At 46.9% G+C, this 17,667-nt stretch overlaps 1 protein-coding gene across 2 annotated transcripts in view; it reads right to left on the reverse strand.

Moving 5' to 3' along the window:
- Positions 1–17,667, reverse strand: part of Hhat (hedgehog acyltransferase) — a 256,294-nt gene that overhangs the window by 172,469 nt on the left and 66,158 nt on the right. For both annotated transcript variants that reach the window (XM_021198909.1, XM_029538880.1), the window contains one exon: positions 8,355–8,505. In XM_021198909.1, coding sequence (XP_021054568.1) covers positions 8,355–8,505 — 151 coding nt within the window. The remainder of the gene's footprint in view (positions 1–8,354; positions 8,506–17,667) is intronic.

A 17,667-nucleotide genomic window follows, 5' to 3' on the forward strand; every position in this document is an offset into this window, starting at 1 on the left:
AAAGTGTGTCACAGCCTCACACTCTATAGTCTGCAGAAAAGTGTGTCACAGCCTCACACTCTAGTCTGCACAAAAGTGTGTCACAGCCTCACTCTAGTCTGCAGAAAAGTGTGTCACAGCCTCACACTCTAGTCTGCACAAAAGTGTGTCACAGCCTCACACTCTAGTCTGCACAAAAGTGTGTCACAGCCTCACACTCTATAGTCTGCAGAAAAAGTGTGTCACAGCCTCACACTTTATAGTCTGCAGAAAAGTGTGTCACAGCCTCACACTCTAGTCTGCAGAAAAGTGTGTTTCTGTCCCACATCACTAGAGACAGATAGAGAGGGAGATTATAACTCAGGTGAAAGTGTTTGCAACTGTCTTAGCAGAACACGAGCTACACCTTTGCCACCATTGCTGTTATCATTGCCAGAAGCTGGCTGTTTCCACAGTATTAGTAGAAGAGTTTTACTCCCAACCCTATATCAGGTTTGCTTATCTTCACTTGGAAGAGAATTAGATTTTTTTTTTCTCAGCACTTGCCTTAGAAAAATCTCAACCCCAAAGACGAGCAGCTGTCAGACTCCTCTCTTATACAGAGTCTGAATGGAAAGTCTTTTCTTCCTTTGAGCTGGCAACTCCCTCCCTCACCTACTATCTGTGGCATAGTATAATGTCTGGTGAAATGAGAACTGTAATTAAAGCAGGTGTATGCACTCCTCCTTCTAGACTCCCTGCATAGTGCATTCATTCTCAAGAAAACTGAAGGTAGACATAATATTTTGACATGCCACGTGAGCACCTGATGAGGGAAATCAGATGAGGAAGGTTGAGTATTGACAACGGTCAAGCACGGTGTGTATCCCATCCTTCAGGGGTGGGTCACACCACACACAGAAGGACCAGTTACACACCAGGAGATGAGGCAGGCTGAGTGTGGACAGCAGTCATACATGATATGTATCACAGGCATGGGTCACAGTACACACAGAAAGACTAGTTACACACCACAGCAAAATGCTGGCATTTTTGCTTCTCAGTCCCGGTGATCAGAATTTTAGAAGTTCATGATCTGCTGAGCCCACTTGCTTTGTCTCTGTGACCAGAAGGAAAGGAAGGGAAGAACGGTTTGATTGGGTTCACACTGCTTGAAGGGCTAGAACCCATCATGGCAAGGAAGCACGGCAACAAGGAGAGCTAGAGAAAACAGCTCATGTCTGCCACAATAGGAATATGAGATTGTTTGTTCACATGGCTTATAGGGAGTCAGTATTGCACAGGAAGCAGGGACAGCTATAAACATGAGGACAGCCTCCAGAGAAGGAACCCCTGCTTCCTCCAGGTAGGCCCCACCTCCCAAAGCATTGTCATCAGCCTAAGACCAAGTGTTCAAACACATGCACATGTGAGAGACATTTCACATCCATCCATTCAGCATGGATTTCCTGAGGGCAATCAGAACACATGCTCAGGCAGTCCCATGTGGATTGGGTTCCTGCCCATGTCCCCAAACTCCATACTCTGGTGACTCATAAGACTGGGGACCAATGCCCTCCACATGAAGAACACCTGGTGTTTTAGTTAAGGTTTGTATTCCTGTGCAAAACATCATGACCAAGAAGCAAATTGGGGAGGAAGGGGTATATTCAGTGTACACTTACACATTGCTGTTCATCACCAAAGGAAGTCAGGACAGGAACTCACACAGGACAGGAACTTGGAGGCAGGAGCTGATACAGAGGCCATGAAGAGGTGCTACTTACTGGCTTGCTTCCCCTGACTTGCTCAGCTTGTTTTCTTATAGAACCCAGGACAACCAGCCCAGGGATGGCACCACCCACAATGGACTGGGCCCTCCCCTCTTGATCACTAATTGAGAAAATGCCTCACAGCTGGATCTCATGGAAGCATTTCTTCAAGGAAGGTTCCTTTCTCTATGATAACTCCAGCTCCTGTCAAGTTGACACACAAAACCAACCAGTACGCCTGGTGTTCTCTGTGTCACACGGCTTCTTACTCTAGAAGCCTTCAGTCAACTGTGGAGCTTGTAGAGATACCAAAAACTCTTCCACACAAGGGAAATAGAAAGGGCAGCCTTCAAAGCCAAACAAACCAGGAAGCAAAACAAAATGGTGTTCAACTGCATTTCCTTCCCACTTTGATCTATGGAAGTTTGTGTTCAGACAAAAAGAGAGAGGGGTTTTAAAAATGAAGAAAGAAAATGAGTTTACCGAGTCTGGTGAGTGAGGATGAGAGAGAGAAGAGTTCAGTGAACGAAGCTAGAAAGGTGAGGCACAGTGTCCATGACTGAACACCGCTGCAAATGTGTTCATTAATAATAACACTGTTGCAAATTTGTCCATTAATAATAATAACCAATGCCTGGGCAGACCCTGGATCACAGTGCTTCCATTTGAAATCCGCATCTTCCACCTGCCCTCCACACCTGCAATCACTCACCCTTGCAGGCTTTCTTCACTGGAAAAGTAAAAAGCATAGACAGAGTCTAAACTTGACCCTATCTGTACCGATGACACTGAGCTAATATTTTCATGAATGTTTGTCCTGAGCCCACTACCTGAGGGTCTGGTCTCCATTAACCCTCACAGCAGCCTGTCAAAGCAAGCGCTGAGATCAGCCCAAAGGTGGACTGAGGCCACTAAGTTGACAAATCACATGAGTAGCAGAATGCGGTGGGACACTGGTAGCCATCCCTCTCCCATGTGGCTGGGCTGGTGAACAAGGACATAAGCATCTGTGGGATCATGCTCTGCCCACACTGCTGAATCATGGCTTCTCTGGTTCCCAGCTGGATGGAGTCTTTGCTTAGCCAGCCCCTTCAGCACTCACGGTTGCAGGGTCTGGCCCAGCAGGAGGTAGACTCCAGGTCACCTCTGGCTTTGTCAGGCTTACAACAACAGCTCCCTCTAAAAAAGTAAAAAAGTTATCACTTCCTGGGGGCCTTCTATATGCTCATTTCCATAAGTCATCACATTATCCGAAGGGACAAGTCCTCCTTTTAGAGACAGAATAATTGGCCCAGAGAAAGAAACAACTTTATGGCTGGTGAAGAGCAAGCTCTTGGAGACCAGGGTCCCTCTGGATGGGGTGAGCCTTTGTGAACACATTCTGTTCCACCTTTGCCTCTTCAGGTCCACCTAGTCTTTGTTTTACAAACAAAGCGATGCTGGGAGACCATGGCATACATCTCACCAACTCCATGCCTGCCACCTGCCCTACGACTGCGGACTAAGCATTATTCAAAGGTAGGAGGCTTGAAGACCCAACAGCTCATCAGTGGGTTCATCATCCACTTCACAGAAGAGCCAGCACCCCACCTAGAGAACTAAATTCTTCTAATGGCCTACCATGTGGAAAATTGATGCCCCACTGAGAGAATAGGGCTCAGGCCCCGCCTCTTCCTCCTCCAAAGCCTAAAGATGAACTCACACATTAAAATCCAGCCCCCACTAACCACTACCTGAATTCCTCTGGGATAACGGATGATGCCTGAATTTGCCCGCAGAGTCCGGAAAGCATCATAATTCAAGCAGTGTGGAGGGCAAGCTGACTCAGATTCTAGAGATAACTGAAATTGACCCATAACTCACCAACCACAGTGGGGAATCCTAACACTTCACACACTTCGCCTCCATAGCTAGAAATCACATCACAGGACACAATCAGAATGTTAATGTGGAACCTCAGACACGCAACACCGTCCTTAATGGCTCTTGGCAAAAGATACTCATTAGAGATCTCAGCTCTTCTAAATTAAAGCATGAAACCTAGATATAAACCATAGAGATTTCAATTTCTCAGCTCCAGAGAACCACAGAAAACTCACACCATGGGAATACAGCTGCTCCTTAGAGCTTTGCAATGTATTTTTGCAAATATTTCAACAGGATCCATGAAGGAGGGAACCCATAGATAGGAGTGAATAGAGCCATCAGAGCCCAACTGTAGGGGTGAGTCGTCGGGGAGCAGCAATTCTTCATGGACAATTTAAACCATCCTGTCTGCCAATGGCCAGAGTTGGCTGTCCTATGACACAAAGCTCAGAATCCAATGGCCCTGCAGGATGACAGCATCAGGGTCCTTCAATGAGAAATGCACCGAAAGATGATGTGGTTAGCCAATCTCCTGTTAGTCATATAAGGTGTTGCACTGATAACCGTCTCATTGCTGGTTCTAAACCTCATTCAGCATCTACTTCCAGAGGGTTGAGGGTCACTCAGTAACCTCTGAGAGATTGTTATAGACCTCTCTGCTCTGTCATGGTCTGACAAACATGTGCCCCACCAGCTTTCTGCTCTGCTCCTGACTAAATTCTTCTTAGACTCAGGAATCAGGAGACAGTCTTGGGCTGCAGCCCAGAAACATCAGAGTGAAGTTGGATACCAGACATCACAACTTCACAACTTGCCTTCCTTTAATAGACTCAGACAGGGAACACAGAACACTGTAAGCCAGTTCTGGAGAGCTGGCTAGGTGGGGAAAGCCACACAGGCAGGACAATCTGCATTTGATTGTCCTGCAACCCCAGCACCCACAGAACAAAGCTGGGTATGGTCATGTATGTCTGCAACTGTAATACATGGGAGGCAGAGGCAGGCAGATCCCCAGAGCTGGCTAGTCAGCCCGTCTAGCCAATCAGTGATGGAGAGCAGTTAGGGAAGACAACCGACATTTACCTCTGTCCTCCACATAAGTGAACACACATGTATACTCACATGTGCATACACTACACAGACATGCACATGTATACGTACACATATACTACACAAACATACAAATACACCAGACATATGTGCACACCAACACACAACACTGAAAACCTCCCAGTGAGGGACATTCTGCAAATGGCACAAAGATAATCAGCAGCTTTGTTCTTTTTCAATTAAAAAGCCTCTCCTGAGACTTGCCCTGGACACCATGGCTCAGATGCTCACTTGGATTCTGAAATCTGACTGTTTAACATGAAAAGAAGCAGCACTTCTAAGTATAGTTAGCACACTGGGAAGAAACTTGTTGCCTGCCAATTAGGAAGCAGATTTCAAAACCAGAGTAGGCTACATAGTAACACCTTGTCTCAATAACAAAACAACAAAAACCAAACACAGGACTGGGCAGACCCTGTAGGTAAGAGCACCTCTACAGGAGGAGCCAGGTTCAGGTCCCAGAACCCACATCAAGCAGCTTGCACACCAAGAGGTTACAGACACCAGTAACTCCAGTCCCAGGGATCCGGTGCCCCTCCCCCACCCCTGGCCTCTTTGGTCATCAGCATGCACACAGAGCGCATAAATTCATATAGGCACATATATACACATGAACATTTGCTTAAGTCAATAAGCCTACAAAAACCCAAGGAACTTCCCAGTCTTGCATGCTACAGAAGTTAGAATGGGAGCCCGAGGCAGCCCTAGAGGAGAATCTATTCATCGGTTGGTTGTCCTTGCCAAGTGCATGCCTTTCAGATCCTCATTCCTCTGAGGAGTCACACATTGGAGCCTCCACCAAGCAACTATCTGTTCTGATGATGACAATGTTTTCTCCATATTTGTGGCTTACATAAATTGAAGATCTTTCTTGGACAAAAATAAGTTAAATAAGGGATCTGAAGAGATGGCTCATCAGTTCAAAGTGCAGATTGCTCTTCAAGAGGACACAAATTTGGTTCCCAGTACTCACACCACATAGGTCACAACTATCTGTAAGTCCAGCCTCACTCTATCCAGTACCAGGTATCTTCTTGCCTCCAAGGGCACCTGCACTCTTGTACACATAACTATACACAGACAGACAGACAGACACAAACACACACAGCCTTAAAACAAAAAAAAAAAATTCTTAATTTTTGATTAAATAAAACAAAAAAAGACAGCCATTCTGTTTCACTCTATGAAACATAGTGACTTTGTGGCAATCAGTGACCTATGGACAAGGAAACTACCCTGGTCACCATGGTTACCACTCCAGCTGACCCTGCAGAAGCCCCCAGGAAATGTCCTTTCCAAGTACATTAGTGCAGATGGTCACAACAGAGAGGCAGAGGAGTCATGCAGGCTTCCCACCAGATGCCTGTGACATGTTCCCAAATCACCCCTGGTCCCACCATTGGCTGAGGAAGTGACCTTTCTGAGCCAGTCATATTAAAACAGCTTCCCGTGAGGTTCATCTTAACAAAAGCTACTTCCCAGCCCTGAGAAGAGCCCCTTTGCCAGCATTCCCCAGACCTGCCATTAAAAAAGCCAGCCTGGAGCTTGATTAAACAATGAAGGAAATGCAAGGGAACTGCCTGACAGTCCTTCAATAACTAGAAGAAACCCCATAAAGCAAGCTGGAACTCAACTAAACTGTGCATAAAAAAGCCAGGTGATTCCCACGTGCCCACACAGCTACAGTGCATGCTGCCTGGGTCCTGCAGAAGAGCTCCTCTAGATACGGTGACATTCACTACATTCACCTACTACGTTCTGTCTTGGGTCTCATGTCTACAACTCTGAGCAAGGCCAGAACTAAAGAGAAACAAGCAAGGGGCCAAAGAGCAAGTTTTAAGTAGGCACCGACAACCGCTTGCTGAGTCAGTGCCCCCTCTTCCAACCCCCACAGCCCTGAGCTTCCTCCAGGAGGGGGTCTGCAATTACAGAAGCAATCCTGACCCTTGCTACACACCAGACATGCTCAGAAAAACATCGAAGCAAACAAGTTCTTTTGGAAAACAGCTATCAGAAATGACAAGGGACTTGTGGGATCTTTAGGGAAAAAAATTCCAGGCCAATCTTAAGTTTGTGGGACAAAATCAGAAACAGTGAGAAAACTCAAGAGAAAGGTCAGTCACGAGCCATCGCCCAAAACCTCGCACACGAATAACACACATTGAGGGCTGACGTCTGGAAACATTGGCTGTGGCTTGCCTCGTCTGTGTGACTCACACAGTCATCTTCAAAGAAAGCAGAGTAAGGAGGACCTCGCAGCATGTCTGTGGTGACGTTTGTCAACTTGACCATATCCAGGTTCATCTAGGAGATGAGCCTGCAGGCACACTATCTTCAATAAGCTAACTGGGGTGGGAAGACCCACTCTAAAAATAGGTGGCTCCATTCCTTGGGTTGGATCCTGGATTGCATAAAAAGAAAAGAGCCAGCTAAGTACAGCATGCACTGCTGTCTGCTTCATAGTTGCAGAAATAATGTGACCAGCTCCCTCCCAAGCTCCCACCCCTAGGACTTCCTGCCATGATGGACTTTACACTCAGTGAGATGAAATTAAGCCTTTTCCCATAAATTGCTTTGGTCAGGGTCTTTTATCACAGCCATGACACAAGTGACTAATATATTGTCCCTAGTAAGAAACCACTCCTGGCATAGTCCTGTGAGGGGGGGGGGGGCAAACAGTCTCTCTCTCTCTTTTTTTTTTTTTTTTATTATTATTTTCTTTATTTACATTTCAAATGCTATCCCGAAAGTTTCCCATACCCCTCCCCCCACCTCTGTTCCCCTACCCACCCACTCCCACTACTTGGCCCAGGCCTTGCCTTGTGCTAGGTCATATAGAGTTTGGAAGACCAAGGAGCCTCTATTCCCACTGATGGCCGATTAGGTCATCTTCTGCTACATGTGCAGCTAGAAACACAAACCCCGGGGGTACTGGTTAGTTCCTGTTGTTGTTCCACCTACAGGGTTGCAGCCCCCTTCAGGTACTTGGGTACTTTCTCTAGTTCCTCCATTGGGGACCCTGTGTTCCATCCAGTAGCTGGCTGTGAGCATCCATTTCGGTGTTTACCAGGCACTGGCATAGCCTCACAAGAGGCCGCAATATCAGGGTCCCTTCAGCAGTATCTTGCTGGCATGAGCATTAGTATCTAGGTTTGGTGGCTGATGATGGGATGGACTCCCGAATGGGGTACTCTCTGGATAGTCCATCCTTTCATCTTAGCTCTAAATTTTGTCTCTGTACCTATAACCTTTNATGAGAGTTATATTCCTTATTCTAAGGAGGAATGAAGTATCCACAAATGGTCATCCTTCTTGATTTTCTTCTGTTTTCCATAATGTGTCTTGGATATTCCAAGTTTCTGGGCTAATATCCNCTTATCAGTGAGTACATATCTAGTGACTTCTTTTCAAACAGTCTCTCTTACCTCACTTAACTTCCGTAGCCTGACAACTTTGAGGGTCAGAAAGCAAAGACTGCCATCATATTAGCAGGATAAAGGATATGTAGTTCCAAACGTGTTTCAGTGAAGGGCAAGAACAGTAGCCAAACCCTCCAAAGCCAGTCAAGCCCACCACACACACACACACACACACACACACACCCACACACACGCACACGCAAAGACTTAAACAAACCATGAGACTGACCTCCACATCCCGGTAAAACTGAACATGGTGCTCACGCAGCGGGGAAGGGGTGGTGGTGTGAGTCCATCCAGGCGCATGAGCAGAGCCGGGGCACCGAAGAGCACCAGGTACTTCACATAGAAGAAGAGCACTTGGGCCAGTGCCAGTCCTCCTGCAAAGCAAGGGGACCCATCAGCCACTGCAGTGTAAGACAGAAGGCTCCTGGGACTGCCCTGCTTCTCCACCAGTCTCCTCCCCTTCCACAGTCTCGGGCATTGGCACTTGGTCCCTAGTTGGTCCTGTTTGGGGAAGGTTAGGGTGTGCAACCTCACTGGGGGAAGTCTTCCAATGCAGTCGGTTTGAGAGTGAAGAGCCCTTTCCTTCTGGTTCATTCTGTTTCTTGCTTGTGTCCCAAGATGTGAGTACTCAGCTTCCTGCTCCGTGGCCATTGCCTCCCACTGCCACACTGTCCCCTGCATCAATGACTCTGGCCTTCTGGAACCATAAACCCATGTAAACTCTTTCTTCCATATGGTGTCTTGCTCGTGGTGTTTTATCACAGCAGCAGAGAGGTAACTAAGACAGCAAGTAATGAGATCGCCCAATGGGGTCAAGTTGTGGTGGATCCATCCAGCGGGGCATTACTCCATCTTATAGAAAATCAATGTTCCCGCCTTGAGCTGAAGTCACAGAACACAAGCCGTATCTATACTAAAGACTCTACAAGACCCAACGGTCAGCTGGGGCAGAGCCGTTGGAGACGTAGAAGGCTGCTGATCCAGAGTCAGTTTGCTTTACTATACCACAGTCCCAGAAGTATCCATTCATTGTCCACCGCCGTAAAATGTGGGGGATATAACTTGTCAGACCACCACTTCCTAAAAAACTAACACTGCCATCAGATGGCGTCTGAGACCACAACAGAGATTTTTCTGGTTTGATATAACCTGACTTCCTGATGTCCCCAGAAACATATACAGGAAACCTCTTGATCTGTGACTTTTGTGTATTCTGTGACTTTAAGAGTGGCTTGCGCTGGCTGAGCGGTGGTGGTGCACGCCTTTAATCCCAGCACTTGGGAGGCAGAGGCAGGCGGATTTCTGAGTCCAAGGCCAGCCTGGTCTACAAAGTGAGTTCCAGGACAGCCAGGGCTACACAGAGAAACCCTGTCTCAAAAAAACAAAACAAAACAAAACAAAAAAAAGTGGCTTGCTTTCCATGAGGTGCAAGACTGCTGTTAGACCGCATACCCCACTGAGGCGACATTCCTAAGATCCTCCTGTAACAATGAGGTCAGCACTGACATCTGCTACCAGTGCCTCTGTGGGCTGTGCTTGTCCTTTAAAAGACAGCTGGTCAGCCGCACCAAACATTCTGTAGTATCTTCTGTGCAACAGAAAATATTCTAAATGCCACATGAACAGGCTGTCACGGTCTCTCTGGGGCTTCCAGCCATATTAGCTTTTAAAGCAGGTGGACAGTCTGAAGTGGTCCTCCAGGAAGCTCAAGGAAGGTGGAAACCCAGCACCCCAAGTCTTTTCTGGGGTTGTGTGTTGTTTCCATGGAGTATCCATGGGCACCTCTTGAGTCTTGTGTCGCATGCAAGTCCCATTCAGCTTTCTTCCCAATTATGAGACACCAAGAGTCACTACAGAGTCTTGTGTGTACTTATTCATTCATTCCTTTCTTATCAAGCACCTGTGTGGGAGTGTATGTGAATGTCTGTGTGTGTGAGTGCATGTGTGTGTGTGTGAATGTGTAAGTGTGTGTGAGAGAGTGTATGTGTGTGTGACTATGTGGAATGTGTGAGTGTATGTGTGTGAGTGTTTGTGTGTGTAAGTATGTGTGTGAGAGTATGTATGAGTGTGAGAGTGTGTCTATGTAAGTGTGTGAGAGGGTATTGTGAGTGTATGTGTGTGTGAGTGTGTGTGAGTATGAGTGTGTGTGATTATGAGAGTGTGTGTATGCGGGTATGAGTGTGTATGAGAGTGAGTTTTCGTGTGTGTGTGTGTGTGTGTGTGTGTGTGTGTGTGCGCTCGAGTGCATGTATGTCCATTTCAGGTTAACCTTGAATGTCTTTTCTCATGCACCATCCTTGTAGGGTTTGTTTTACACTTATTTATTCATTTGTATGTATGTGTGTCTGTGTATGTACATGGAGGTCAGAAAGCAACTTGCAGGAGTCAGTTTTCTGGAATTAAACTCAGGTCACTGGGTTAGATAGCAAGTGTCTTTATCCATTAGCCATCTTGATGGCTCCACCTTGCTTTTTTTTAACTCTTTATTGATTCTTTGTGAAGTCACATATTGCACCCCAATCCCACTCATCTCCCCATCACTCCATATCTACCTTCCATCCTTGCAACCTCCCTGTAGTGGTAAATCTGCAACCCAAATATGCCCCGGAAATGAAAACACAACTCGGTTAATATGAATACATGCTGTGCACCTAAATTGGGCAGATCTACTGCTACACTACCATCTTTCCCATTTATAAGACCCCTTAGAACTTGCGGTTTCTACAGGCCATGTGCTTCTGCTCCAATTTTCTTCTTCCTCCTCCTCTGTGTCCTCTCCCTCTTCCATTTTCTCCTTCTCTCTCTCAACCTTCCACTCCACCTTCCCTTTATCTACCCAATCATTAGCTCTCCTTTATTTTACCAATTAAGGTGGGAAGCACGTTTACAGGAAATCACCTGAATGCTGACTCATTCCTTGTTCGAAGCCCCTCACAGGAGAACGGAATTAACATCAAATATAATTAGCCCCAAGGCTAGTTACAACACCTCCTCCCCAAAAGAAAACAAACAAAAATCTCACTATGAGAGCTACAGTTCAGTCATGGTGTGTCACACAGTGCACACACCCTTTGCCCAAACGGCAGCTTGACTTGCAAATGTTCATTGCAATGAGTCGTTGGTCTGTTTCAAGGTCTCTGGCTTCTGCTACACCATCAGTACTGGATCCTCACTGGGACTCCTGCCAGATATCCTGTTGGTGCCCTGTGCTAAGAGATCTCAAAGCCTTGGGTCTGCAGGGCCAGCCCCTTCAAGTGCTCCAGCAGTTCATAGATGGAGCAGATGTTGGGGTGGGCCAACTCAAAGCCTTGGATCTGGCCTGGGTGGTAGCTGAATTGATCTGCCTGATAGCTCCCCTATTCCCAACAGCTCTCCAGCACTGCCCTGGCAAAGGGCAGAGCCAGCTCACCAGAGCTCCCTAGCCAGCAATGGGCAGGTCCAGCTCTCTTACTGGCTTGCCCTTGGGGGTCAGCTCTCCTGCACTCATGCCACCAGGGCCAATACAACTGTGCTTCCCTGGCAAGATTTGGGGCTGCTCTCACATGTGCTGCAGCTGGTGAGGGGTGGGGCCAGCTCTACATGGCCCTCAGCATGGCCCCAGGCAGCAGCCCAGACCAGGAACTTCTACAAGGCCTTTGGTAATAATAAATTCCCACTCCAGGCCACAAACCATGACATGGCCCTTGGCAGCAGCAGAGGCCAGGACCTCACCATGGCTTCAGATGGCATCACTGGGTCTCACATCAGGTTGTTCCCCACCACCCTCGAGTCTCCAGTTCTGAGCCTCCAGTTCTGCCTCTCTTCAGTGGGCACACACCTTTCTGCTTCTTTCTCTCTTCCATCTCCCTACCACTTACTGGCTCATCTTAGCGCCCCCCAGGGCCTCTGGGTGTCTGGGATGGTAGCACCAGGTAGGGTGGTTTCTCAGGAACGCTTAATTCAAGGTCATCCATGGCTTTTGGAGGCAGGAAGCAGGGGACTGTTCTGGACCCTTTTAACAGGAGGCCAGCTCAGGAGGAGGGATGTTTCGTGTCTCCAGTCCTGACTTCATTTCTGACACTGTTTCTGAGGCTTAGGAATCAAAATCAGATTCTCAGAGTCGTCGTCATGGTCGTCTGCGCAAAATCTCATCTTTGATTGGTACTTTTCATAAATAACAGGGATAAAGAAAGGATTCTGTGTGGGCGTTTAATATAACTGTGGCCAGATCTAACTGGAGATAATTGGGGTTTCCTTTTGCTCCAGTACGGATGAAAAATATGAGCCACATGTATTCATAACCAGGCAACACAAGCTGTATGGGGAGGAGGGCGGGGAGGGGGGAGGATTGATGGTACACACCCTGAACCCCAGTACTCAGGAGGCAGAGGAAGAGGCAGGTGGGTGTCTATGAGATTAAGGACAGCCTAGTTTACATAGCAAGTTCCAGACCACCGAGATCTGCCTAATGAGAACCTATCTAAAGCAAAGTAAAGATGCATGGGACCAGGATGGTGGCTCAGTAAAGTGCTCACTATGCAGGCATGAATGCCTGAATTTGTAGCCTCAGCACCCCATGAATGCTTGCAACTGAAGGCACTCAGGACATGGAGATAGATCCCCAGAAGATGGATCTCCAAGTCAAGTTGGTTAGCTACAGTAAGTAGGTGAGCCAGTGAGTCCTGGGATCAAGTGAGAGACCCCCTTTCAACATACAAGGTGTGCACATATGCAAACATACGAGGAAAGTTTTAAATGTATGAAAGGGTGAACTAGACGGTTCCTTGACATTTCACTGACTGGCTGAGAAACTTACAAGGGAAAGGGCATGGTGCTTTTTATAGCATTAGGTTTGCAAACATTCTGTTAAATTTTGAACAGTCATGTTTGCACCTGTGGATTGACCCTCTGCCACCACACTCGGGGTTCACAGGAACCAAGCGAATGGCACACCTGCTTCCTTCCCCTTGACCAAAAACTTAGCCTTCCCTCGAAGATTTAGTCCAAGGCTTCAGGTCGAACTGAAGAATTCTGCCAGATTCCCTTGGACATACAACTGGCAGGAAAGAAACATTTGAATGCAAATTGTAGAACTTTCCCTGCAAATTAGAATATATAAACTGAATAAGTTCTCAGCGAGTTCAAAAATACAGAATCTGAATGTATGTTAACACTTGTATCATTACTACGCTTGTATTTAAGATATTATCTCAGCAAGAGTTATTGATTTTTCTCTAGTCTTACTCATTTTCTTTTTAAAATCTATACATTGGATTGTACACTTGACATTTGCATATTCAGCAAGCATGCAGAGGAGTCTGGGCTGCAGACTAGAGGTCAACTCAGGTCAGGCCAGACTCTGAAACCCCACAGCCAGTTTCATTACAGCCTCACTTGTCCTTTCCTTCTGCCCTGCCCCTCCTCTTCTCAGCAAAATCCCATTTATCCTTCAGAGCCCAGCTCCAGTTGACCTTGTCTTATTCATTTAGCATTTTTACTGAGCACCAATTCCCTACTGCACTCCAAGAAACACAGGGGTATGGAATCGAGGTACCTGCCTGTGGAGCACTAGAGGACAATAAAACAGAGCAGTACTAGAACTCACAGCACCAGAACAGGAAACAATCTGAACATGGTGGCTCAGAACACCTACTTCATATTGTGTGCTCATGTGCCAAGCCTGGTTCTAGGTGCTTAGTGCACACGAATGGGTGCTCACGCCTTTCTAGGGGCTACAACTACCAACAATCAACAGGAAATGACAGGAAAGTTAATTCTGCATGGAAGGTAAAGGAAGTATGGCACACAGTATTTCCCAACAAGGGTAACAACAGCTCCCCCAATATGCTCTTCTGTGATGTGACCTTGCCTCTCACCCATCAGTGGTAAGATATGTGCCCCTAAAGTATTTTAAAGGGTTAGTTGCCAGCTGGTAGCATTGCTGGTAGGTGGTTGTACTTTTAAGAGATGAGAGGAAATTACGTCATTGGAGTATAATCTAGAAGGAAGGAAGTTAGGTCATTGGAGGCAGAATCTATAAGGGAGGAAGTTAGGTCATTGGAGCATAATTTAGAAGGAAGTTCAGTCATTAGGGGATAATCCAGAAGAGAGAAAGTTAGGCCATTGGGGCGTACTATGGAAGGGAGTAATTTAGGTCATTGGAGCATAATCTAGAAGGAAGTAAGTTAGGTCATTTGAGCATACTCTAAAAGGGAGTAAGTTAGGTCATTAGGGCATAATCTAGAAAAGAAAAAGTTAGGTCATTGGGACACACTCTAGAACGGAGGGAGTTAGTGTACTCTAGAAGGGAGGAAGTTAGATCATTGGGGCATACTCTAGTCAAGGGATATTGATATCCCAGAGCCTCCCCTTCTGCCTTTCTCTTTCTTCCACTCTCTTGCTCTCTTCATTCTGCTCTCATTTTTTTCTAACATGTTCTCTCATTCTCTCATTTCCCAGTCACCATGAACTCAGCAACTTTCTCTGCCATGTGCTCCCTCAACATGGACCCAAATATCATGGGACCACGCAGCCATAGACTGAAGCAAAACAAGCCCTTCCACTTTTAAGTAGACTGACTCTGGTATTTTGTTGTAGTAACTAAAATCTGCTTGGTACTGTTTCACATCTAGTTACAGCCTTTAATGTAAACAGCTGTTAATGGCCTGGTCCATTCCATTTCCTGTCTCTTAGAATGTTCATTCATGAGAACCCAATTTCCACACTACACAAAGTGTGGCTCATATAGAGAGACAACGTGAAGATGTTCTGGTGGGCAGCACCTGCTAAGTTCCCAGACAACAATCAGCCTCAGTTGGGTGAGAACCATCCTGGACATTCTGCACACTTGGTCCTGCAGACAACTTACAGGCTCAGCTAGTGTCTGGCTACACCATAAGAGAGAACCCAGAACTACCTAACTGAGCCCATTAAGGGACATAATGGTTGACAGGAAGGAAGCCATTGTTTTCAGCTAGGAAGCTTTGACTGAGATGGTGATTCAGCCACTGGAGCAGCAAAGAAGAAAAGCAACAAGAACGCACCCCAGGGGAGGGAAGGGGTGCTTATAAATGTTGAGGTAGCAGACACTGCATTTTTAACATGGGGTCAGGGTGGTCTTGAGGAACATGGAGTTGCTTCAGTGAAAACTTGCAAGGAGTTAAAGGGCAGCTGCACAGCCAGCTGCCTCCTCTGACTGCAGTATGTTCTGTGACTTGAACATTAGCCCACAGTTAGGCATGCACACAGCCATCCAACTAGATCACAAACTGCTTCAGATCAGAAAGAATGCCTCACACCCTCTGCATCCCCAGCAACGACCTTCGACAGATTGCTCGTGTTTCATAAATGCCACCTTGGAAAGTAGCTGAATTAATATGTCACTAATAGTACAAGGCCTTCCTGTACTGTATTCTGGAAACTGAATTGATGATGTAGCATCAGTTCAAAGGGTTGGATCCCTACTGAAGCTCAGGCTGCTGTCAGATTTGTTCTCTGTGGATTTGGAACTTTGAGTTCTCAGTAAAAAGAATGCAGGTAGGAAGCAAAAACCCAACAGAAGCCCTGCGCTGCCCAGAGCTGCCTCTGTTATTCAGCGTACTTCAGTAGCCCTGACACAGGACACCATCCACCGTCAGTGCTGCCAACTCAGCCTGTCTAGGAAAGAACATGGCCTCTCACCCACCATGAGAACCAGGGTTGATTTCAAGATGGCAGGAGGGGAACGTTAAGTTCTACAGAACGTACTGACAGAGAAAAGACCCAGCTCAGCTCCCTGTGTGCTCAGCCCACAAATACACACCTGCATCTTTGGTCTCTCTTTTTGTCATTACCCCACTGTGGTTTTAATAGGCATATAGAAGCTAGCAACTGGCTTCCAGCTCTAGTATGTCCCTCCCTCCCTCCTTTCCTGTCTCTCTCCTTTCCTCTCCCTCCCTCTCTACCCTTCTCTCTTCCTCTACCTGTCTTCTCTTCCCCTCCCTCCATCCTTTTCTGTCTCTCCTTTCTTTCTGTCCTTCCCTCCCTCACCCTCTCTTCCTCTCCCTCTTTATCCCTCTCCCCTTTCTCTCTCCTTTCTCTTTCTCTCTTCCTTCTCTCTCTGTCTCTCTTCTTCTCTCCCTCTTCCCCTGCCCCTGTCTCCATTACTCCTTCCCTCTCTGCTTAGCTATGCACATGCTTCAGTATGCATATGAAAAACCTTCTGTTGGTCCTTATGTCCTACCTTGTTTAAGACAACATTCCTTCATTATTTCCACTGGCAATGCCAGGCTACCTAGACTGTGAGCCTCCAGGGATGTTTCTGTCTCTGCTTTCCATCTCCTCACTGGAGCATGGCACTATAGATGTGCACTAAAGTTTGGGCTTTACATGGGCTCTGGGGATTTGAACTGCGATCTCCACACTTGTACTGAAAATGCTTTACCCACTGAAGCATCCCCCAGCCTACTAGTTCTCACATGAGTGGCTAGAGATCTGCACTAGGGGGTTGGCCACCAGAGGAAGGTGAGACCAGGCCCACTCCACTTTCCTGCCCTGAGTCTCTCAGCCTCACTGATCTCATGTTCCATTCAACCCTGTACTGGTTGGATTGTGTCAACTTGACACAAACTCGAGTTACCTGGACAGAGGGAACCTCGGTTGAGGTGTTGGCTCCATCGGATCTGTCTGTGCATATGTCTGTCAGGCATTTTCATGATGGCTGATTGACATGGGGAGGGCCCATCTCACTGCAGGCAGAGCACCCCTGGGCAAGTGCTGGGTTGTATAAGAAAGCCAGATGAGCAAGCTGTGTCCTCCAGGATCTCAGCCTCTGCTCCTGTCTCCAATTTCTTCTCTCAGTGATGGGCTGTAATGTGGTGTGGATGCTAAATAAATCCTTCCCTCCCCAAGTTGCTTTTGTTTGTAGTGTTTATCACAGCGGTGACCATCAAACTAGGGCAGCCATTCCCTAGCTCTTTGCTCCCATTCATTCCTGTGCTAATGGTTCTACATCCTCGATTTTGTCTGTCAAAATTCTACCTTTCTTCAAAGCATCGCCTAAATGTCATAATCTCTTAAAGTTCTTCTAAATGTCCATGCCAAAATAGCTGCATGTTATTTTGCAAGTAAATAGCCTATTACAGCTTTCTATAAGATCTTCAGGGCAGAGACCACAGTGGGTGTTATAGGCTGAGTGTGAATTCCACGGGCTCAGGAATTTGTACTCTTAGCTCCCGGCTGGTGGCTGTTTGAGGAGGTCATGGAGCCTTAGATGAGAGTGAGTCTCCGGAGAACAGGCTCTGTGGGTCACAGTCCAGTGTTAGTTCTAGCCCACACTCTCTGCTGCTTCCCAAATGCCAACTCGATGTAATAGCCCCTCAGACCCCACAGTGATGGAGCCACTGTGATGGGGCACTCTGCCCACCAGGCCTTCCTGCCACGATATGCCCTGATCCATGATCCAGAATAAACCCTTCCTCTTGGTTTTTTTTTTTTTTTTTTTTTTTTTTTTTGGTTTTTCGAGACAGGGTTTCTCTGCATAGTTCCTGGCTGTCCTGGAACTCACTCTGTAGACCAGG

The sequence above is a fragment of the Mus pahari genome, chromosome 5, assembly GCF_900095145.1.
Source record: "Mus pahari chromosome 5, PAHARI_EIJ_v1.1, whole genome shotgun sequence".
NCBI lineage: Eukaryota > Metazoa > Chordata > Mammalia > Rodentia > Muridae > Mus > Mus pahari.